Source organism: Hemiscyllium ocellatum, chromosome 22 (genome assembly GCF_020745735.1).
Source record: "Hemiscyllium ocellatum isolate sHemOce1 chromosome 22, sHemOce1.pat.X.cur, whole genome shotgun sequence".
In the NCBI taxonomy this organism is placed as follows: Eukaryota; Metazoa; Chordata; class Chondrichthyes; order Orectolobiformes; family Hemiscylliidae; genus Hemiscyllium; species Hemiscyllium ocellatum.
The window spans coordinates 17443798-17469790 of NC_083422.1; the positions used below are offsets into that span (position 1 = coordinate 17443798).

General features: G+C 40.1%; 1 protein-coding gene across 1 annotated transcript in view; it reads left to right on the top strand.

Annotated features, from left to right (window-relative positions):
* Positions 1-1386: 1386 nt before the first annotated feature.
* Positions 1387-25993, top strand: part of hectd2 (HECT domain containing 2) — a 139699-nt gene continuing 115092 nt past the window's right edge. The window contains exon 1 of the mRNA XM_060841778.1: positions 1387-1511. Coding sequence (XP_060697761.1) covers positions 1387-1511 — 125 coding nt within the window. The remainder of the gene's footprint in view (positions 1512-25993) is intronic.

Here is a 25993-nt window from a genome sequence, read left to right on the forward strand (position 1 = left end):
TCCTTTTGATTGGTGAATTACTCCCCTTGACATTTCAGGTGCACCACCTAAACGAATGACTAACCATGATCATCCAGGAAAGTCCAAGACCCCCAGGGAGGAAGAACCCCACCCAAAACTCCCAGAGCACAGACTGTAGAAAATTCACAAAAGTAGAAATTCTTTAATACAATAATGCCAATATAGTTAAAAACTATTTCTAAATAAGAAAAATATAAAACACATTTAAAAGGAGATTTTCACCCTTGTTCACAGGGGCCATCACTACCTGTCAATAAACCCACCGTATCCTCTCCCAACCAGTGCCCCCGCCCTCGACCCAGGCACCACATAACAGAGTGAACAAATTCAAGTGTAGTATAAAACCAAAATTAATAATGAGTGCCCCACCCACACCAACACTTGGATACATTTAGTAAAGAAAATACAAAGTATAAACATATATAACTATAAAGTTACAATCCCAGCAAGTAATAGATAACTAAGTATAACAACAGAAGAAAAACAAAACCCGCTCTAAAAAAAGTGAGGTAGGACAGAGCAAACGCCCCCGCATCCCCCCCACCCCCACCCCCATACGAATCAACTAAGCCGCCTGGTCTGTTAAAAAAAAGAAAATCACATAGTGGATAACAAATAGGCTCCCCTCGCTGCCCCCCCCCCCCCGGCGAAGATATTAAACAATAAAGGGGATGAAAAAAGAAAGAAAAGGTAAACCACGAAGGGGGGGGGGCAAAATTGCATCATTAGCCATACAACTTAATTCTTACAGTCTACTTAAGAGAGTCCAAAAATTCTTTAGCCTTCTCCAGTGATCCAAAGTTATAAACGGATTCTTCATGGCTGAAGTGCAGCGTGCTGGGTAACGCAAGGAATATTGGATGTTTAAGTCTCTCAGACGCTTCCTTGCCTCATCAAATGCCCTTCTCTTGCGGACCACAGCTGGAGAAAAATCCTGGAACAGCATAATCCTAGAGCCCTTGCAGACCATGGCCAGGGGATCCTTCCCCAGGATTTTGAGGCTTCCAGGAGCATCTGTGTCTCACCGTAGCATTGGAGCCAGAACAGAACCAGGCAGGGGCGCTGGTTCGACCCAGGCCTGCGTATAGCAACCCGGTGGGCCCACTCTACCCGCACCTGGTCTGATCCAGACTCCAACTTTAAATTTTCAGGGAGACATTGCTCTAAAAAAACTGCCAGCTGGCCTTCCTCTTCCCATTCAGGAAGGCCCAGCAACCGAATATTTTTTCGACGACCCCGATTGTCGAAGTCATCGATGTGCTCCTCTAAGGTCCGGGCTCACTGTTTGAAAGCCCAGACCCGGCCCATAGCCGATTCAGCGGCAGTCTTCGAGAGCGCGGCCTTTAGCCCCACCCTTCCAACGCGATGTTCAAGTTTATCAATTTCTTGGTCATGCTTTTGCAGCTCCAACCTGCCCCTGGATTCTTCGATAAACATGTTGATCCTCTCCTGCAACTTATTGATCACGGAGATCAGGCTCGTCTAGGCAGGTAAGTCCCCCGAGGCAGCCGCATACGTCTCCGCTGCTGCTGGAAGGGGTGGGGGAGGGGTGCACACCTGTTGCGAGCTGCAGGTATTTTTACTTTTAGTCATTTTAAGCACAGCACCTGAATCTCCCCCCGAGTACTTTTTAAAGGTTGTGAGGTTTACCACCTCAACTATCTTCCTAAGCAAGTGCTTTCCAGATTTCCACCATCCTCTGGGTGGAAAAGGTTTTCCTCAGATCCCCTCTAATCTTGCAGCCTTTCATATTAAAGTTATGCCCCTTGTTGTCGACCCTTCTGAATAATTTCCCTACCACTGATGTTAGACTCACTAGTCTATAACTTCTTGGTCTGTCTCTAACACCCTTCTTATAAAATGGAATTACATTATTGTCCTCCAATTTGGCACCTCCCCAGCTCCAGAGATGATTTAAAATTTTGGTTAGGTCCCCTGCAATTTCCTCCTTTAATTCCCACCACAACCTGGGCTAGAACTCATCCAAACCTGCGAATTTGTCCACTTTTAAATCATGCAAAACCTACAACATCTCATCACTTCTTCTATCAATCAGCTCAAAACATCATACTCCATCTCTTTGAGTTCTGTACTTGAATCTACCTTCTCCTGATTGAATATAGATATGAAGTGCTCATTTAATATTCTACCAATGTCCTCTGGTTTCAAGCATAGATTTCCCCCTTAGTCCTGAATAGGCTCTACTCTTTACCTGGTTATTATCTACCCCTTAGAATCACAGAGATGTACAGCATGGAAACAGACTCTTCGGTCCAACCCGTCCATTTCAACGAGATATCCCAACCCGATCTAGTCCCACCTGCCAACACCCAGCCCATATCTCTCCAAACAATTCCTATTCATATACCCATCCAAATGCCTTTTAAATTTGCAATTGTACCAGCCTCCACCATTTCCTTTGGCAGCTCATTCCATACACGCACCACCCTCTGCGTGGAAAAGCTGCCCCCTAGGTCTCTTTTATATCTTTCCCCTCTCACCCTAAACCTATGCCCTCTAGTTCTGGACTCCCCGACCCCAAGGAAAAGACTTTGTCTATTTATCCTATCCATGCCCCTCATAATGTTGTAAACCTCTATAAGGTCACCCCTCAGCCTCCGACGCTATAGGGCAACCAGCCCCAGCCTGTTCAGCCTCGCCCCATAGCCCAAATCGTCCAACCCTGGCAACATCCTTGTAAATCCTTTCTGAACCCTTTCAAGTTTCACAACATCTTTCCAATAGGAAAGAGACTAGAATTGCACGCAATATTCCAACAGTGGCCTAACCAATGTCCTGTACAACTGCAACATGACCACCCAACTTCTGTACTCAATACTCTGACCAATAAAAGATGGCATACCAAACGCTTTCTTCCCTATCCTACCTACCTGCAACTCCACTTTCAAGGAGCTATGAACTTGCACTCCAAGGTCACTTTGTTCAGCAACACTCTCTAGGACCTTATCATTAAGTGTATAAGTCCTGCTAGGATTTGCTTTCCCAAAATGCAGCACCTCCAATTTATCTCCATCTGCCACTTCTCGGTCCATTGGCACATACGATCAAGATCCCATTGTAATCTGAGGTAACCTTCTTCGCTGTCCACTACACCTCCAACTTTGGTGTCATCTGCAAACTTACTAACTGACGTCTTATGCTCGCATCCAAATCATTTATGTAACTGACAAAAAGTAGAGGACCTAGCACCGATCCTTATGGCACTCCACTGGTCACAGGCCTCCAATCTGAAAAACAACCCTCCACCCCCACCCTCTGTCTTCTTGTTGGAATATCTTGAGCTTTTCCCTAACCTTGTGAGCCCTCTCTTTTCTCTCCTAATTGCTTCAGTTCTTCCCTGCATTTCCTATAGTCCTCTTAGACCTCTATGGTTCTAATCCCTTTGTACCTGCTATACGTCTCTCTCTTCCTTTTTATCCAGTTCCGAATATTCCTACAAATCAGGGTTCTCTTGGGCTTGTTGCTCCTACACTTCACCCTAAAGGGAACATGTCAGGCATGTACTCCTCCCAGTACCTTTCTGTATGCTTCACACTGTTCTGTTGTAGATTTACCCTCTAGTAGCTGTTCCCAATCCATTTAAGCCAGATTCTGCCCTCATATAATAAAATCAACCTTAGCCCAATTCAAAACTGTTTTTTGCAGACCATCTTTATCCAGTTCCATCATAAAGTTAAAATGTACCTTATTGTGGTTACAATCACTAAAATGCTCCCTCACTGTCACCTCAACACCTGTTCAACTTTCTTCTCCAGAATTAGGTCAAAGATGACACTTGTAGGACATCTGTATGTTGATGCTAAAAAGTTCTTCTGTATACATTTCAAGACATTTGCCCCTCTAAACCCTTTACAAATGTAGTAACTATGTACAAACACTCCTTCAATACACTTCTGAAGTGTCAGTTTAGGCAATGTGTACACCCCATGGTCATCCGTCACCAAGTCAAGCATATGTGTTACCTCAGATGAAAACATGGTACTCCATTTTATCTTGTCCAGTACAAATTCTTTTTAAGGTACTAAATAGCGTATTAGTGGACAATTGAGCAGATCAGGTGTTCTTTAGAAGAACCTGGAATTTGACTGTTCCTGCTAGCATTGATGTTTCTGCAGAGATAACTCTTTGGGTGACTCTATTCTGCCCATAGCTGCAAATGAGCTTTCATCTTCATGTCCACCTACTATATGGTTAGGTCTCTGGGTGATAGATGTGTGCAGCATGCAGTGGATATTGATCTTGGAGATGGGGTTTAGTTTCAGCAGATCTGTGGAATCTTCAAAAAGTATTGTGGTGACTAGCCCCATATATCATCACTCAGCTGCTGCTCAAGGCTGAAAAGTGTAGCCTCAATGTCCTAGAAGTCCTCCTTACAGCTGTCTTCTAGAATGGCTCAAAGTCAGGGGACTAACCAGCAATGACAATGTGAACACAAGTAGACATTCACTTAAACAATCTTTTGTTACTTTTGACTGATCAGGAAGGGAATGGAATATGTCATACCATTTATACTGGTCTAAAAGTTGAATTTTTTTAGACGTTTTAGTACAATTAGGTACAATTTATATACCTAATTGTAATAGGGTCGACTATTGCATGGGCACTAGTTTTGAGGGGCTGAAATTCATGCTGCAGATTGAAATACCGTATTATTAGCAGAAGTTGATTTGATCGCTCAACTAATCCTGGGTAAAGAAGAAAAACACAATGAATTATGGTAAAGTTAAATGCCAGTTAAAAGCAAGAGAAACAAGAATGAATTACTGGTAGTAAGTGTTATTTATACATACTGGTATGAAAATTTAACATGTCAAAGATTCAGCGAAATTCTGAAAAATCATACTGTTCAACATCACATGGCCTGGTATAATGGCACACTCAAAATGAAACATTTATTAAATTCTGAATGTATTAGCGTCTTGAATTTTCCTACCAAGTTCTTCAGTTTCCCTCCCATTTACTCTCATATGTTATGATCCTCAGCAACATTAACAAATTTGTTAAAAAATTAAATCTATATGTAGCTAATATATCTCACTTTTATTCAGATACAATGGCACAATTAAAATGATTAATTTTTTAACTTTTGGATGTATAGTGAACAAAGTGTGAAAAGTACCGATATAGTTATTACTGGTCTGAATGAATTAATGAATCAAACATGCTGTAGTATGAATGAATGAATGGAGACGCAATGTAGTAAACAAAGAGCAATGAGTAGAGTTACCGGTATGAATGAATGAATGCGATTTTGTTTAAGTGTATTAATGGGAATATGCAGTTTCTTTTGTAAGAGGTTTATAATGCGATACAGTAGGATCGACTTTTGCGCAAGATACATGGAAAATACAAGATTTTTTGGCCAAAAATAAGGGTTCGACTTTTACAAGAGATTGACTTTTACACAAGTATGTACGGTAGTTCCTAAAGACCATGGAACCTTTCCTGAAGCTAGATCAGTCACATGCGTAGCAATCATAACACCTTAAATTTTAAGGAAGCTTGCATATTAAAAACTGTAAAACTCTCTGAATCTGCCATTGGATTTCCATGAGAAAGTCGGAAAGGTTGTCCTGGGAACAACATATCAGTGAATCTTTTGATGCATTAATGAGATATTAACTAACTAATATTCTGTGCTGTAATGGTACAGGACCTGCAACGATGATCAATCCCAGCCTTGGTGATATCCAATAAATTGGAGTTTTCCAGCAGGATACATTTTAAAATATCATAATTCCATTTGCCATGTTCCTGGAAAAATGAATTGGCAAAAATGGAATAGTTACTCCCATGCAACTATACTCCAATTTGTACACTAGGTCACCTGGGTAGGGATAGTCTGCTGTAGTTGAAGCAACCTGTTTCTTGTCTCTCCACTGATCCCCTTTTACTTAATAAAATTGCAAGAAAATCTTCCAAAGGAATTGCAAGGAACTTGAATGACAATTTTAAGTAAAACAATGAAGAGTCTGCAAACTAAAATCCAGTGGAAAAATCTGCAAAGAATGAAGCAATTCATACTTAAATCCCAAACATTGTTAAACCCTGACATATGCCAAGCAGTATTGCTTTACATGGATGTGCTGAGTACAAAATATATGAAAAAAAAACTGAATTGCACAATCGTTTGCTTTAAGTAGAATTTCCAGGGACTTGCAGAAAATAAAGCTCTTACAGAGAAGGTTGACTGGAAAGTTATGCTTCACTCAGTTGAGGGAAAGATCAGAGATAGGGATCGCTGCCAGGTTTCCCAACCTTACTCATTGCCTGTCAGTGCTAACAATCCAGCTAGCTGGAAAATGCACACCAACGTTAACATTTACTGAGAATAACATCAAAGTGTGTGGCACGTTCTAAGAGTTTGCAATATATTGGATCACCACAAGAGGGTGTGGGCATATGGTTAACATTTTTTTAAGGATATCCCTGCTGATATTGGTGGTGGACATCTTACATGTTTTTTTAGGCAGTATTGTGTGGTCTGTCTGTTTGTTTTTAAAAGTACTGCAAAATATTATAAGCTGTGCAATGTGCTAATTCATTCAGAAGCCAGATGGTAAAGAAATAAAACAGACGTAACTTTAATGAATGCCAGACTTAATTAAACTTGCTATTACTTAATTATTTTACAGATTTTAATATTGCATATGTCTGCCTCATCTATAACCAACAAACAGTGTCCAATAAGTCATTGCCTTTTTGTGTTCCTGGTACTTAATTGATCAAAGCTCTTCACTTATTTATCCTTAATATTAAAATATAGTTAACTTACAATTAACAGATTCACCTCTTCTTTCAATCAAAACTTTATAGTTAACAACTAACATTGTGAGACAAATCAAAGAAAAAGGGAAAAGAAAATGATTTTCTGTACATTGTAGACATCAATAATGCAGTATGCTCCTTTTCCAAGTTTTCCAATAGTCCCCTTGTGCAAGAATTCATTTTAATAAAACAATTGACAACTTGTATCAACCCATTGCAGTTAAAGATTCTTTTCTCTCCAATATATCTTTTACATCAGTAAAGTAAATCCTTCACCATTTTAGGCACACTTTTTGTCAAATAAATGTTATCCCAAAGGGAGCAATTATGTATAAATTATTCAAAGGGCAAACCATTCTCAGAGTACTCCTTGTGCAAATTTTCCCTCAGCTATTTGATAAATTAAAACCTACATCAATGACTTTTATAAAAATTAGTGTTTCTGCAGAAAAAATACTATTAACTATCATTTTTATTAGTCAACTTCAACCAAAAGACAATTTCAATTTTCACCCACCAAGATTTAATTTATTATTATCTACATATATACCATGGTACAGTACAGTACAATGCGTGCTATCCAGGTAAGTCATATCTGACCTGGTACATCAGAATAATAGAACAGAATGCAGAATATAACGAGGCAGCTACAGAAAAGGTGCTGAGAAAGATCAACTCTAATATATGATAGATCCATTTATAACTCTGTTAACAGAGGGGAATAAGCTGTTCTTGAAAACTGTATTCAAGAGTATTGTAAAACCAGCTTACTCAAATACACATCTGGGTGAATGACATGAAAAGTGTCAATAAAGAGTTAATAATTTCATTTCCTTTGGGTTCCTCAAGATTGGAAACTTGAATATGTATTTCTCCACTTTTCATTTTAAAATATTTTATTTGTCTTTTGAAAACCGCAATAATAGCATATTACATCATAGAATTTAGTTTTAATGCATCAAAGCTGACATCTGTTCTTCTCTAGGTATCTAGTTCAACTGTCCAATAAAACATGTTACTTGCTTTGTTACATTAGAATCATAAAATCCCTACAGTTTGGAAACAGGCCCTTTGGCCCAACAAGTTCACACCGACCCTCTGAAGAATAACCCACTCAGATCCATTCCCTACCCTATTATCCTTCATCTATCCCTGACTAATGCACCTAACCTACAAATCCCTGAATACTATGGGCAATTTAGCATGGCCAATTCACCTAACCTGCACATCTTTGGATTGTGGGAGGAAACCGGAGCATCCGGAGGAAACCCACGCAAACAAGGGGAGAATGTGCAAACTCCAGTCGCCCAAGGCTGGAATCAAACCTGGGTCCCTGATGCTGTGAGGCAGCAGTGCTAACCACTGAGCCACCATGCTGCCCCTTTGTTTCAAGACCATTAGTTATGAGATCATTTTTCCGTGACTACCTAGAATATTTTTTGGAGATATGATTGCACTTTCTTGATCAGATTGTTGATTCAAAGGTTACTCTTTACTTACTCTGCTTAATCTCTAAGCCTATAAATTTATAGCAAATACCCTCGCTCTGCTCCAAGGCAGACTTACAATCTTAAATTCCTCTTTAATCTTATCATAACATATTGATCAAATTCCCTTCCCATATAAAATCATGACCAGGCATCAGAGGTTTCTGAGAATTTTCCATTGTAATAGACAAAGATATTGCTGTAAAAGCTCTTAGCTGAGAACAGCCTCTTTTAATTAAGACAGAGTGAACTGAGAAATACCATAAGCTTGATGCACATACAATTCATAAACACATTTGTTTAATTTCCACAGCTTGCCTTCTAAATCACTTTCTTCTTTAGATGCTTTCAAAAACACCTGAATATTTTCTCTCTGTAACAAATATGGTGTTTATCAATCAATGTACACTTCCATAAATATGTAACTAACAGAACAAATACATTTTCAGGATGACTTTTCATAAGATATCCACACTAACATCTTGATATCCAAATCTCTCTTTGAAACTCCAAGTCACTAGTCTCTCTTCAAAGTCTAATATTTGAGAATACTTTTTCTGTACATATCCATCCATGCAATAATATAAAACAAAGAAATGCATTGGAGATCTGAAACAAAGACAGGAATTGCTGAAGATATTCAGCAGTTCTGGCAGCATCTGTTGGAAGAAAGTAGAATTAATGTTTTGAGTCCGGTGACTCTTTATCCATCTATGCAATAAGGCTGGCTGTCCTCTATCTACCACTTTATACATGAAATTCCTTCTAAATATCCAATTATTTTGCATTTTGCTTCACTAATTAATTCATTAACTAAACCTAATTTTGGCAGCCACCAAAATTAGGGCTTCTGCTTCTTGTAGTGTTCAAAGGTTGTTCTGTAGTCCCACTTCTGATGCATAATATAATCAAGCTATGTTCTTTTAGACTACTGTTACAGGATCTCTCTCTCTCTCTCTCTCATGATCAGAGGATCTATCACCAATATATATCATTTCTTACTGCAAGAATCACTCCCAAATCCACTATGAGAACTTGCACTTCATTTCCTATTTTCCACTATTTCGCCCTTTTTTGTCAGTCTATAAGATCTTACCTCATACATCATCTTGAACACTTAGCCAATATTGGCTGGTAACTTTCTTTCCTGTCTCCACAGTAGTCATGTCTCCCTATTCATTGGATTATTCTGACATGCACATCACCTAAGTAATTCCTCTAGACTGTTGTCCTTTGGTTATGATGGCCTTGTTCTTTATTTCTGTATCATTCAGCTTATTGCTATCCAGCACCAATGTTTAATGTAGATTAGAGTGGTGCTGAAAAAGCACTGTAGTTCAGGCAGCATCCGAGGAGCAGGAAAATCGATGTTTCGGGCAAAAGCCCTTCATCAGGCATGTTTTTACCTATGTTTAATGTGCTGTTCTTCATAGCTGGTAAACATGCAATTTTATAAGGCAGAGAGTTCCACATTGCCATGAATTAACTGTTCAAATATTGAAATGTTTTAAGTGAGCCCACGTAATACATGGTGAATAGAACTTAATAGTTTTACCATCATGTTGAAGAAACACTGTTTTCCCATCAACCTTACACATTTCCATTCTTTATGATCCTTTTTCTTACAGTATGCAAAATCCCCAGGATTAGTGTTTATTTCAGATAGTCTTCTGCAATGTTTCTGCATTTTGCTCGAAACTTCTGCCTTAATGAATGATCTTCTGGTTTAAATTACATTGAAGTGTGCAGAAAATATGGAAATAATTGCAGTCCCTCTTTGAGCCAGGAAAAATATTGCACAGCACAGAAAGTATTTTGAGATTTTTCTCATAGACCAACTGATAAAGACTTTAGCCCTCAACCATTTAAAAAAGATTCTTCATACAGATGGGCAATTGTAACTTGCCATGTGGTTGATTAGTCCATTGCCAAAAGAAGCATCAGCTGCACTGTTCATGACCACAATGTTCATATTTTCACAAATGCTCCTAAACTCATCATTAACAAATTCCCCCTCCCCCATTCTCAGTCTGATTTTGATCTATTTTTCCATTACTCTTTCTATTCTCCCTTTTGTCCTTAGTACTGCAGGAATAGGGAATCTGCTTACATTGTCTATAAAATGCAAAACTAAAATGCTACCAGGACATTCGATCTCGGACCTTCGGATGACCATCCTCCAAGGCAGACTTTGGGACAGACAACAACGCAAAGTGGCCGAGCAGAGGCCAATAGCCAATTTCAGTACCCAAGTGGATGGCGTCAACAGAGCCCTTGGGTTCATGTCAAACTGTAGGTGACTGTAATGCACTACACACACACACACACACACACACACACGTTTGTGGATAAATTTGTATTTGCAGAATTACATTTTATTTTGCTCAAAAACTGCATACATCCATGGTAAGATTCTGTAAATCCCTTTTTAATTAAAATCAGCCTCAACACTGGGGCAGAGACAGCCTCACACAGGGCACCTCTCACCTTAATGCATTATCTGGGCCAACAGGGCACCTATTGTTGAAGTTCACTTGAAAATGTAACTTTAAGAAAGTATGGGAATTTACATATGAAAGAAATGAAACCAACATGCCCTTTCTAAAAGATGAGAGATTTAACAAATAATCCAGGTCTTTTTCAAAATACAATTACAGTTACATCACAATGTAAACTTTTGCAGCCTCAGTCCCTCAATTCTGAAAGTTAACCTACCAGCAGCAAGTTTGGAACAGAACCAGCCTGTTTAGAGGGGAGAAGCTCCTCAGAAATTCAATTTACAGTGCTCCCATTATGGAATTTTCCCTCATATTTTTGGGGGTAAATTTACCCTTTGTTCTTTAGTATTTGAGTAGTGCCATGGCCAATAATTCAGGGCCCCTCTAAAACATGGGCCTGGTGGATTACCAGCATATGAAATTGCCCCTTTGCAGCCTTTGTCCCTCTGCTCTGAAAGTTAACCTACCAGCAGCAAGCTTGGAAGAGAATCAGCCTGTGTATAGGGAAGGAGCTCCTCAGGAATTCAATTTACAGTGCTTCCATGATGGAAGTTTCCCTTGTATTTTTGGGGGGTAAATTTGCCCTTTGTTCTGTTGTGTTTGAGTGGTGCCATGGCTAGTAATTCAGAACCTCTCTAGAACACGGACCTGGTGGATTAGCAGCATGTGCATCACCCTAACCCTCACAGCCCCGGGGGGATCCAAGATGGCGGCGACCCAGCAAGACTGAGTCCACAGTGCTCTACCCAAAACTTGGGAAAAGTGGGCTATCCACCCCCACCACACTCACTAAACCATTTATAATAGTTGTTAACCTTAAATAGTTACCTATTAGTACATTTAAATAGTCTAATACTAGCTGGAAAATGAGTAAAGGGAAGGGAACAGGCGGCTCTAAGAAAGCAGGGACCCCTCCCCCACCCTCTCCCTCTTCATCTGCAACAAAGGTGTCTTCAGCTACTTCAGGAGATTTACCAATGAAGATGAGCTTTGAGGAGATGTTTGCCAGGTGGGAGGCGAAGATTGATGCTTTTATTGATGAGTCTCGGCAGAGCAGAGAAGCACTATCAGCCGAGCTGCAGAAGCAGGGCAGAGACATTCAGGAATTGGAGTGCTGAGTCAGAGAGGTGGAGTCGAAGGCCGCAGCCTCAGAGACTGGGATATAATCAACAGCTGACCACATCCGTTTTCTCGAGAATCGAGTCCAGAACCTAGAAAACCACATTGATGACCTCGAAAATCGATGTCGTAGAAAAAATATTCGGTTGTTGGGCCTGCCCGAGCAGGAAGAGGGAGGTCAGCTGACAGCATTCTTAGAGCATTGGCTGCCACAACTTTTAGATCTGCATAATGGATCAGGCCAGGTAAGGGTAGAATGGGCCTACCGGATCACAGTACGTGGGCCCGGCTCAACCCAGCGCCCACGCCCGGTCCTGTTCCAGCTGCAGAGCTATAGGGAGAGGCAGATGCTCCTGGAAGCCTCAAGAAATCTGGGAAAAGATCCCCAAGCTATGACCCACAAAGGATCCAGGATCATGCTGTTCCAGGACTTCTCCCCAGCTTTGGTCCGAAAGAGGAAGGCATTCGATGAGGCGAAGAAGCGTTTAAGGGACTTAAATATCCAGTACTCCTTACGATATCCAGCGACGCTACGCCTTAGCCACGAAGGATCCATATATAACTTCGGATCACCGGAGAAGGCTAAGGAATTCTTGGACTCTCTTAAATAAACTGTAAGAGATTGTGGACGCTGGTCTGCCTTTCCCATTATTTTGGTTTACATCCCTTCATCTTTTCTTATCTTTCCCCCTATGTGTGTATGTATATATATATATATATATGTTGGGGCGTTTGGTTAATGTTGATGGGGAGAGGTGGTTACCTTATTCTATTTTACTTCTGTTTTTAGGAGCGGGGTTGTTTTTCTTTCCCCTGTTATTTTGTGGTATTATATTTAAGTATTACATGTTGAGATTGTAATCTTATAGTTATATATGGTATTAATATTCCCAAATATATTTAGATGTGGGTGTGGGTGGGGGTGAGGTGTTCACTGTTAACTCTAGCTTTATATTATATTTGAATTCTCCTCATTTTATTGAGGAACACCTGGGTCAAGGGTGGGGCACTGGTTGGAAGAGGGTAAGATGGACTGTGGGAGAGGAAGTGACGCTCCCTGGGAACAAGGGAGAAAATCTCCAATTCGGAATGTTTTATATTTTTTATACTTAGAAAGAGTTTTTTGTTATATTGTTTTGAGTGTATCAGAGAATCTTTACTTTTGTAAATCTTGTATGCTCCATGCTCGGGATGTTCTAGATAGGGTTTCCCCTCCCGAGGGGTCTCGGATCTGTCCAGATGATTATGGCTGAACAGTCGGTTAAGTGGTGCACCTGGAATGTCAGGGGGAGTAATTCGCCAGTTAAAAGGAAGAAAATATTATCAAATCTTAAGAAGGAGAGAGTTGATATAGCTCTCCTACAGGAGACACACCTGTCGGATAAAGAACACTTAAAATTATGACAGGGCGGATTTGATCAGGCCTTTTTTTCCTCTTTTAATTCAAAAAGCAGGGGAGTCGTTATCCTTGTCCGGAAGAACTTCCCTTTGAAAATTCTAAATCAGATAAAAGACGAATCTGGACGATATATTTTGATTAAAGCCCTCATAAATGGAGAGGAATATGGGATCTTAAATGTATACTGCCCCCCGGCACACCCCTTTAAATTCATAACGGAAACTTTTTCAAAACTGATGGCCTTTGGTGCCCGTCATACAATTATAGGGGGAGACTTTAATTGTATTATGGATCCGGAAATAGACAGGATTCCCAAGAGTGCCGCTGGAGTATCTCCCAGATCTAGACAACTGGTGGACCTGAATAAAGAATTAGGATTGGTAGATGTATGGAGATGTCTCCATCCACAGGGTAGAGATTTTTCTTTCTACTCTAATCCACATAAATGTCACACAAGAATTGATATGTTTTTTGCCCCATCGATTTTTCTAAACTCTATAGCAACCTGTAAAATAGGTACTATAGCAATCTCTGACCATGCCGCTGTATACATGGAAACTAAGGTAAAGAACAATGGGACATCTGCTCAGCATTGGCGTATGGACCCCTTCCTGATAAAAGATAGCAAATTTTTAAAGTATTTCTCCCAAGAACTTAAAACTTTTTTAGAAATTAATACTGGTATGGCTAGCAATCCGTCAATGATGTGGGAGACCATCAAAGCTTATGCACGAGGTTTGATCATCTCCTATTCAGTGACCCAGAGGAAAATGAAGGGAGAGCAACAGCGTCTGCTCGAAGCTCGCCTAAAAGCAGCCGAAACAGCATACGCTGATAGACCTTCTATCACAAAATTGCAGAGGATTACAGCTCTTAGGTCAGCTTTAAACACCGCGCTTACTCAAACGGCTAAAAGGGAAATATTATTTGCGAAACAAAGATTATATGAATATGGCGACAAACCGGGTAGATACTTAGCATTTCTTGCAAAGAAAAAGAAAGCCCCTCAAACTATTCCGACCATCAAGGAAAGTACAGGTACCCTGACTCATGATCATAAAAAGATCAATGCGACCTTTAAAGAATTTTATTCTGAACTATATAGATCGCAGGATTGTGAAGATAGGATTAGGAGGATGCAGTCATTTTTTAAAAATTTGACCTTCCCGGGCCTGACTCCGGAACAGGTGTCGGCCCTAAATACCCCTTTAACAGTCCAAGAAATACTTGAGGCAATTAGGCAACTTCAGAGCGGAAAAGCACCGGGCCCGGATGGTTTTCAAGCTGAATTCTATAAAGAATTTACAGGAATATTGGTTGACCCACTTATGGATATGTATAATTTTGCACATAGTCAGGTCTGTCTCCCGCCCACGCTGAAAGAAGCAAATATTTCTCTTATCCTCAAAAAAGGAAAAGACCCAGAAGATTGTGCATCTTACAGACCAATATCCTTACTAAATGTAGACTTTAAAATTCTCTCAAAAATGTTAGCACTAAGACTAGAAAGGGTACTGCCATATATTATAAAGGAGGACCAGACGGGATTTATTAAGGGCCGCAGATCATCCAATAATATCAGAAGGGTCTTGAATATGATCCAAGCCTGTCATCAGGGAAAGATACCAGGAGTAGTAATTTCATTGGATGCGGAAAAGGCATTTGATAGGGTTGAATGGTCATATTTATTTTACACATTGGAAAGGTTTGGCGTTGGACAGGTGTTTACCAGGGTTTCAACATTGTATAATGACCCCAAATCGGGTGTTATTACTACTGGGTTAAGATCGGATGGCTTCAGTGTGGGTAGGGGCTGCCGTCAAGGATGTCCTCTCTCACCATTGTTGTTTACGCTGATAATCGAACCATTAGCAGAAGCCATCCGGACTGATCCTAATATAACGGCCCCGGGGATTGGTACAGGTAAACACAAAATTACCCTCTATGCAGATGACGTTCTCTTATTCCTCAGTAATCCTTTAACGTCAGTGCCTCGTCTAATTCAAGTTATTAATACATTTAGTGCATTCTCAGGCTATAAAATTAATTTTTCAAAATCGGAAGCCATGCCAATGGGTGGTCTGGCTATGATACCCCACTTAATGGACGGATCCCCTTTTCCCTTCCGTTGGTCCCTGGAGGGCTTCTTATATTTAGGTATTTTTATCACGCCAGTATTTGATCAGCTGTATAGGGCTAATTTTGTACAATTAATGGAAAGGATAAGGCAGGACCTCCAGCGATGGAGAGACCTTCCGATTTCCTGGCTAGGGAGAATAGCATTAATTAAAATGAATGTTCTGCCCCGTCTCTTATATCCTATGAGAATGCTCCCGCTGATGCTACCAAGGCTAGCTCTACGTAAATTATATGGCTGGTTGGGCTCCTTTATTTGGAACCATAGACGGCCCCTTATTAAGCTGAAGAAGCTACAGCTTCCACAGGCAAGGGGAGGACTGGACTTCCCAGACTTTAGGAAATATCAGTTAAGCTCCCTACTAAGTTACATAGCTGATTGGGTTTCATCTGATCCACAATCAATTTGGCTGGATATCGAAGCCTCCCAAGTAAAATACCCACTTATTAACCTTTTATTTTCAGATAAGAGGAAAATCATTACAGACCACTGTAAAAATCCCATAATATTAAACACAATTAAAGCCTGGAATATAATGCGGCAAAATGAGGGTAACTCACATAAAACATCCCCCCATGCACCAATAGTAGGCGCATGGGGATTCCAACCAGGGATTACAGATGCCACCTTTAAACTCTGGAGATCCAGGGGCATCTCATGCTTAGGGGACCTATTTAAAGATGGGATCCTGATGTCCTTTGAGCAGCTGCGTCTGAAATTCGGAATACCTAATGGGGATCTCTTTCGATACTTCCAAGTTCGAGATTATATACAGAGGAAGACTACATTAATAGATAGTCTTTATAAATCAGACAGAGAACGTAATGTCTTACGACCAGCGGGGGCATCCTCCGTTAGTACTATATACCATTTGCTACATGATGGAGTCTCAGGAGACATGGATGACCTGCTTAAAACATGGGAGCAGGACTTGGGGCTAGAAATCTCTGAGGATATGTGGAATGACATTTGGGAAAATGCTAGAAGAATTGCTATCTGTAACAGAACTCAGGCTATCCAACTAAAGATACTTCATAGGGCCCATATAGCTCCGGCTCGACTGGCAAAATTTAAGGCAGGAGCATCTCCAATGTGTCCTAAATGCAAAATAGAGGTGGGTACTCTTGTACATTGTCTGTGGACTTGTCAGAAAATCCGCAGATACTGGACTAAAGTGGCAAATACCCTGACAGAAATTTTAGGAACGGAAATTAGGGTGGACCCTGTATCTCTCCTTTTGGGCTTTTCGAACCTCTCATCTCTGGATATGCATGGGAAGAGACTATTTTCTATTCTCTCTTTCTGTGCAAGGAAAAATATTTTGGTGAACTGGGTGGCTGAGGGCCCCCCTGGACTTTCAAATTGGCACAGATTAATTATGGAATATATCCCCCTTGACTTCCTCACAAATATGGTGCACCGAAAGACTGAATTATTTTATAAAATATGGCAGCCCTTTTTGAATTATATAAATGCAGATATTTCGGCTATCCTAACAAGGGCTTTTATTTAGTGAAGATTTCAGACCGGGCTGCTCCGGGGCCCCTTGGGAGAGGAATCCTGCGCGAATACGGGTTTTATTATATTTGATGTTTATACATTCCGAGCATGTAAGAGACTTAGGTATACACTCTGGTTAGTTATAGGTTAGATTAGTAGAAAGTTGAGTTTTTTTTTTCTTTCTTTTTTCGTTTCTTTTTCTTTCTTTTTTTGTTTTCTTTCTTTCTCTCTTCTTTGTTAAATTATGACTATTGTATATATGATTTAATTGTACATCAATGTTTGTATTTGAGAGTTTTGTTTATTTTTGTAAATTTGCAAAAATGTTAAATTTCAATAAAAATATCTACAAAAAAAAACCCTCACAGCCCCTTCTCCCCCAACTCCCTGATGCCAAGTTGAGTATCTGATACTATGCTGATGTGATAGGAAAAATAATTCATTCACATTCTTCTAAAGTCATTTTATTTTCATGAGTTTTTGAAGAAATGCCATCTCTATCACAATGGGATTGGAATGTGGTATCTCCAAGATTGGACTTCCATAGCCATTTAAGCTGTGACTTCAAACCAGTTTAGTCTGAGTTTAAATAGTTATTTTTAAAAGTTCATTTCATATTTCTAGTCTGAGGGTCCACCTCCATCTATCTGCACATTTCTTGACCCACCACCCCATCCTCTATCTTCAGTTTAAATACCACCTTCTCTAGCTATTACCAGTTCTGGATTCAAAATGTTAACTCTGCTTTCTCTCTACTGCCACACCTGCTCAGTTTCTCCAGCAATTTCTACTTTTACTTCAAAAATCTCAGTATCTGCAGTTCTTGGTTTTATTTTCTTAGTAGATAGAATGTTACCAATAGGTCAAAGAATTGAATACCTCAGAACAATAATCTATGGTGATTGTCAAAATGAACAACAGAGACATGAGTATTAATTTCTTTGCACAACAAGTGGTTTGAATCTGGGAACCACTGCCTGAAAGCGTATTAGAGACAAATTCAGTTGTGGCTTCCTTTCTGTCATGTGATTTTATGCCCCTGTCCAAAAGTTTGGGTTCCAAACAAACCGGGGAAGGAGAAGACAAGGTCAAGAACTGTCTTCAGGTTTGGAATTCGTTACAACATGGTTTATTACTCATTAAGGTGATATACTATAATACATGGTATTTAGAAATATTCCAAGCTCTAATCTTAATGCTACATTATTGAAACACTATTCCATGAGCTTCACTCTCTAATGTTCATAGATCTACTCCACATGCCTTTTTGCACATCTTCCTAAAACTCACAAGGCTAGACTTCAAGTTTCTATCTAGCTCTCCAAGTGTTTCCCTCTTAGTCATACTGTCATACAGCATGGAAACAGACATTTCAGTCCAACTGGTCCATGCTAAACATTGCTGTGTCGTCATAGTCTTACCAGACCATAGGGGCTGCTCTCTCATTACAGAGAAGCAACTGGTGTTGATTTGACCTAAGGGTCACTAGACCTCAGGCAAGGGAAGAGGTTGAGAAGGAGAATCCTTCATGGTAACCTCAAACTGTTAATGGGAATTGAACCCACACTGTTGGCATCACACTGCTCCACAAACCAACAATCCAGCCAACTAAACTAAGGCTATTCCGCATGCCATATGTAATCCCAAACTAAACTAGTCCCACCTGCCTGCTCCTGGCCCATATCCCTTCAAACCTTTCCTATTCATGTATCTATCCAAATGTCTTCTAAACATTGTAATTGTACCCACATCCACCACTTCCTCAGGAACAAACCACCCCCATGTACAAAAATTTACCCTTTGTGTCTTTTTTAAATCTCTCTCCTCTCATCTTAAAAATGTGCCCTAGTCTTGAAATTCCCCATCCTAGGGAAAAGACATTTACCATTAATTCTATCTATGCCTCTCATTATTTTATAAACTTCTTTCAGGTCACCTCTCAATCTCCAACGCTCCAGTGAAAAAATGTCCCAGCCTAGCCAGCATTTCTTTATAAATCAAACCTTCCAAATCTAGCAACATCCTGGTTAATCTTTTCTGAACCCTCTCAAGCTTAATAATATCCCTCCTATAACTAGGTGACCAGAAGTGGACATAGTCTTCCCAGAAGAGGCCTCACCAATGTCCTGAACAACCTCAACATAATGTCCCAACCTCTGTACTCAAAGGACTGAGCAATGAAGACAAATATGTGAAACACCTTTTTAACCATTCGTCTATATGTGATGTAAACTTCAAAGAATTATATACCTGTACCTCTAGGTCCCTATGTTCTACAACACTACCAAAGGCCCTACTACGAATTGTATAAGTCTTACCCTTGTAGTTGCACTAAAATGCAATACCTTGCATTTATCCAGATTGAATTCCACCTGCCATTTTTCAGCCTATTGACCCATTTGATCAAGATCCCTTTGTAATCTTAGAAAATATTCTTCACTGTCTACTATATCACCAAATTTGGTGTCCCCTTTCCTTAGTTCCGTCCACACTGTGCTACTTATACCCAGTGAGGAACAACACTGTAATGTTATCACAAGCTTGCTCCAGGGCCCTAAACCCCTCACACAACAGCTTATTTAAGGAAGTAAGACAGCCTCTGAAGAGAAAATAAATGTGGGTCTATGAGAAAAAGGCTGGTAGTGGCGCTGACTGAGAAAATCTTGCAGTGCACTGGCAAGGACATGATGGAATGAACAATCTCCTTCTGTTACTCTTTTTGATGATTTAACACAGCTTGCTTTTGTTATTAAATTGTCATAATATTTAACACTTCCCTTGCTATTTTAGAACAAGGCTATAATTAAAGCCATCTTTCCAACTAATCCAATATTTGAGTCTAAGCTTTCAAAACAATCAGTCATTAACTGTTTAACTTATAAAATTAAAAACAGAATATATGTTTTTGGAACCCACTTCTCTGAAATATAAATTCACTTTCCTGTGTACTTAGTCAGTGGACATAAAATTATTCCATTGTTATGACGAACAGGGGAATTCTCCCAGCATCCTGGCTAAGAGTTATCCCTCAAATAAGACCAATGGTAGTTAGTAGTCAGTCTATCATATTACTGCTTGTGCTTATGTATCTGCTGTACACAAACTGGCTGCAAAATCTTTCTACATAACAAATGGATCAAAAATTGGCTGTGAAGTACTCAGAGTAAATCAGAACAAAAACGTGCAGTATAAATGCTTCCTCCCCCTTTCTTTAATTTATCTTTGTAATTTGGTTAATTGTTATAGCAATGGATCTGTTGTGATAGAGAAGAATTGAACTTCTCACCATATAGCCTTGCTGACTGGTCAGATGCCAGTGCTTCTCCAATACTGATGGCAAGAGCAGCAGCTATTGTCATAATTCTACTTGAGGCTTGAGGAGGTGTCCATTTTTGTATTGTGACTTGTAAAGTGTCCTGGGGTTATGCCAGGGTCATACAGTCATCGGATCATAGAGATACACAGCACAGAATTAGACCCTTAACTCAAACTCATTCATGTTGACCAGATATCCTAAATATATCTAGTGCTATTTGCTAGCATTTGGCTCATATCCCTTTATACCCTTCCTGTTCATCTACCCATCCAGATGCATTTTAAATGTTGTAATTGAACCAGCCTCCACCACTTCCTTTGGCAGCTCATTCCATCCATGTACCACCCTTAGGTCCCTTTTAACTCTTTCTCTTCTCACCTTAAATCTATACCCTCTAGTTTTGGACTTCCCACCCCGGGTAAAAGATCTTGTCTGTTAACCATATCTATGCCCTTCAGGATTTTATAAACCTCTAATAGGTCATCCCTCAGCCTCTGACACTCCAGGGGAATGTAGCCACAGGCTATTGAGTCTCTCCCTGTAGCTCAAAACCTTCAACCCTGGAAACATCCTTGTAAATCTTTTCTGAACACTTTCAAGTTTCACAACATCCTTCCTGTATTAGGGAGATCAAAACTGCATGCACTATTTCAACAGTGGCTTAACCAATGGCCTGTACAGCCACCATATGACCTCCCAACTCGAAATATCAATGCACTGACCAAAAAAGGCAAGCATATCCAATATTTTAGAATTCCTACAGTAAATATAGAAGCCATTCAGCCCATCAAGTCTACTCCGACCCTCCAAAGGACATCCCAATCAGCACCCCGCCACCCCCACCCCCACCCCCACCCCCCCATATCCCTGTAACCCTTCATTTCCCATGGCTAATCTACATCCCTGGACATACATGGCAATCCAGCATGGCCAATGCACCTAACTTGCAAATCTTTGACATGGGAGGAAGTTGGAGCACCCAGCAGAAACCCATTCAGATACGGTGAAAATGTGCAAACTCCACACAGTCACCCAAGACTGGAATTGAACCCAAGTCCCTAGCACTGTGTGACAATAGTGTTAACCTGTACGCCACCGTGCTGCCGCTGCCTCTGGTAACATTGCAGTGAGAGCAGTGGAAGGTGGTTAGATAGGGGGCTGACTGCCAGTAGCTTTTACCTGCTTCCCCACCTTCACACCTGCCAGCAGGAGAGTATACATTTCAGTGTGGTAGTCCACCACACTATGCCTCCTCCCCCGGCACAGAGGAATGTAGTCGAAACATAAAATCTTCCCTAAGCTTGGAAAATCTACTGAATTCCCTAGCAAAGTTCTACGCAGGCCTAATCCTAATCTACCAGCTAGTGTAATCTTGAATTTTCTGGGTCAAGTAATTCAAAATCTGCCACAGTAAGCTGCTTCAATCATCAACTAACTCACCTTTAAGCCAATGGGATTAAGACTATCTCCCGTATTGTTGTATCAGATCATCAGGAAACTGGCTCGTGCAGGTTCACCAGGTGGACCGGAAATGCCAAGAAATCTTCAAATGTGACAATCTGAATAGCACAATTCAGATTTAAATGTGACCATCTTCCTATCCACAATATTTGCCACACTACTGAATGACCTGTTCATCAATACAGATATAGCAGCAATTCTTTAAACAGCATGGGGTTTTCATAATCTTCAGTAGCTTTGATAGGATGGTACGAGTTTCAGCAGGCAGTAAATTAAGAGACGATAGACACTGTAAAACATTGATAATTGTGAACTTTACTGTTTAGCTCCCACGGTGGTTACATTAAATTATATAGATTGCAGCAGTCAGAAGTAATTTAACAATTAAACAGAAAGATCTGTAAATCACATAGAATTTTCCACTTAGGTGAACTGATTTATGATCCAATGCTGATTAGTTAATTTCATGTGTAATTACATTGATTATTATCTTCATCACATTAACAAAGCCATATCATTACATCAATAATCTTTTTTTTCCCCAGAGCCATCAACAGCTGAGAAATACTGAGAATAATGATTATGAATTGCTTGCCTTATCCTCTATCACTTCCCTCAGCGACTAAAACCGTCTATCAGTTCAAGGCTAATTTTCCCCACTGCTCTCTTGTGCTTCTCTCTAATTCAAACCTCCATCAAATCTATCCCATCTAGGTTAGATCTATTTTTACCTTCATGCAGACTCAAATCAAAGTCTACTGCATTTCCAAGAAATTATCTTTTTAGAATCTCATTTTTGGTTTCAAATAATTCTGTAACTTTATTTTTTTCTCCTCCAACTGTATGTCACAATTTTCAGCCTCTGATACTGGCCTATATCTCATTCCCCATTCCTTCAACTCTACCATTGGCAGCTAGTTGGTTACTTACTAGTTGGTTTTTATGTTAATTTGTTTTCCTGCCTTCTTTCAGCACTCTTGTTACCTCCCTCCCTGCCTGCATCAGACTTTAAAAGTCTGGTTGCATTGTCAATGTTTGCTGAGAGAAGTGCTCAAAATTCAACCTTCTCACTATTCCTATCTCATGCTTCCTGAGGCAAGTAGCTGAAGCACGAGACAGCTGCTGTGCCACTGCCTGGTGCATTTCCAGTACTAATAACTCAGACTATATTTTCAGCATACTTGATTAAAGAACTCCTATATGAACACAACTTTCCACCTCCAGAATAGACAGACAGCAATGAATCCAAATGCACAAAGTGAAGGAATGGGTCCTGCCAGTACTTTGCCATTGGGCTCATGTAGGAATACATTTGTCACTTGAGCCTGTATCCTGTAGACCTGAAGAAATAAACATCTAAGATAAAATATGAACCTTCATGATGCTACTAACTATATATAAAACCAATGTTACTGTAATAGAGAAAGGAATAAATTACTTCATAAATTTCATAGGCATGGGGTCCTGTGGCATTGATCCTATCTGAGTCCAGTGGCCAAACAGAAGCAATGAGTAAATGCCCAAATAAGGAGAGAAGACAGAAAATTATGTAGTAGAATGAGGTAAGGTGACAGAATATAGATCAAGGGGAGGTAAAATGAAGGGTAAAGCAGGAAATGAGTAAGGAGGAATGAAACTATGAATGGCAGTGGAGGGGGGAAGGATGGGTGAGGACATTTGCAAGAAAGCAGTTTTTATTTCTGATTATTAATATAATGAATTTTTATAATGCAACAACAATTGTAGAGCTCTGCAGATAAAAATGATATAGGTTCATGTCTCAGTCTGGTCTGACCCCCTGCTTGGTGAGTTTTTGGGAAAGGGTTAGGTATGAGGTTGAGGAGTGAAGGGAAATATCAGAAGACATGTTGACACAGGCCATTGTGATACAATTCCTAGCACATGACCAACAATATAATATGGTAAAGAAGCTAAGAGAGCAATATAGGGAAAGTGCGTACCTTTTAATTTAGGGAAATATGCCCTCAAAAATATTCAAGAGGTCAGCATCATTGAGAAAATTTGTATTATGACCAGCCACAATGACAAACAGCGTTGCGCCCATGAAAAGGCGGACGTGGTTGATGTTTAACTGCGTCAAGGGTTTATCCAACCTTTCCCACAATGTGGTGATAATCTTTGTCCTTGTTGGCATTCTGGGCACTGCCCCACCAATGCAATTATGTCTGCATCTAATCCTGGCCATTTGACATAACTTCTTGCCAATATCTTCATTTTGGACACCTCTTGATAACCCTGGTAGAATTCAGCTAGTATCTGGTGGTGACCTTTGGTTGGGACAATCACTCTTGCCCCCCCCCAAAATAAAATGCCATCTTTGATAGTGATCTAGTCTCACCAAGTCCAGAAAGGTTTAAGTATCTGGTGCGTCAGGAAATGTTAGGCTCCTAATAACTGAAAAAGCTACAGGTCCACAAGCTGTCATGAGAATTCTCATTGCTTTTCATCTGCCCCAATGTCAGTTGCCTGGAAAATATAATTCATTCTTTCCACATACTGGACCTAGTCTTCAATGGCAGGATCGAATGAGTCAAGTTTCCCACATAACGGGATAATGTCTGTATTGCTTACCCCAGCTCAAAGATGATTGTAATGAGTGAGTTTCTTCAGGAGTGTATTTTCTTTGGCCTGAAATAACTTTACAGAGTCTGATATCTGGTCACCAAGTTGTCCTTTATTTTAATATGCACAGTACTTGATACTGATCTGGCTTCTGCCAGTGAACAGAACCTCTGACAATCCTCTTTATCTTTTTTTTCTTTTTTTCCAGGTGTGAGAGACAGTGAAAGACACAAGGTATACAAATCTTTATTCAGTTTCCACCACCAGGAAGAAAGGAAACATCCAAGTGGCCAGTGACTAGCAGTGCCCTTCTTAGAGGGCAATGCTGCATGATCAAACAGTGAGGGGGAGACAATCCTGTTTTTTTTTGACATACTTTTTTTTGTGTTTTCTTTTTCCCCACACTACCGCCTAACTGCGGTAGTGCTTATTTTTTCCCCAGCACCTATGCTGTGTGTGTGCAGGTGTGAGACAGAGTGAAAGACACAAGGTGCACGAATCTTTATTCAAATTTCCACCACCAGGAAGAAAGGAAACACCTGAGTGGTCTGTGACAAGCAGTGCCCTTCACATTAAAAGGCAATGCTGTGTGATCAAACAGTGAAGGGGAGGGCAGGGATACAATCCTGTTTATATTTGTCAGCCAGGGCTCCCTGATTGGATCAGACACCTCTTGATAACCCTGGTAGAATTCAGCTAGTATCTGGTGGTGACCTTTGGTTGGGGCAATCACTCTTGCTCCCTAATCAGAGAACTCATATTCTATGCGGTCCAACTGGAGTTACAATCACCAAGGAACCTGAGTGAACATCCAGAGCAGGGATTGGGAGGTAGAAAATTGGTGAGTGACTTTGAACAACGGAAAAAGCAGAGTTTAAAATGTACATAGCACAGGATCCTGGCACAATTAAAGGTATATATGTAAATGCAAGAGGTACAAAAAATAAAGCCAATGAGTTGTTGGCACAAATAGATAAATGGCAGCATAATGTTATTACTATAATGGTAACTTAGCTTCAAGAGAGGCAAGGATGGCAACTCAACACTCTATGAATTGGAATTTTCAAAACTGATAATGAAGCGGATAAAAAGTTAGGGGACACAGCATTATTGGTTAAAGAGTCAATTGCAGCTGTAAGATGGAATATACTTAAAAAAGCAACAAATAAGGTCTCGTGGGTGGAGCTCAGAAATAGGAAAGGAGTAGCCATGTTGCTAGACTTGTATTACAAATCCTCAAATACAGATAGCAAGCTAGAGGAGCCAATTATATGTAATCAATAGGGCAATAATAGTTGGGCACTCCAATTACTCAAATATCAACTGAGATACAAACAATGTAAAAGGCAAAGATGCAACAGGTCATTAGGACAGTATAGCACAGGAAAGGACCCTTCGTCCCAACTTTAGTAGCTAGCATGCAAAAAGCTGAAAAGAGAGCACACGATTCTAGATTTATTCTTTGAAAATGAAGCTACACAGGTGGATGAAGTAGCAGTAGGTGACCATTTTGGAGATAGTCATCATAAACAATTTGATTAGCATCAAATTTACCTAAACGAGAAATGATTTGGAAAAAACGAATTGGTTACAGCTACTTGAAGGAAAATCAGTGGCAAATCAGTGGGAGGCGTTGATTCTATGGGTGCAGACTAAAGGTGTCCCCTACAAAGCAAAAGGGTA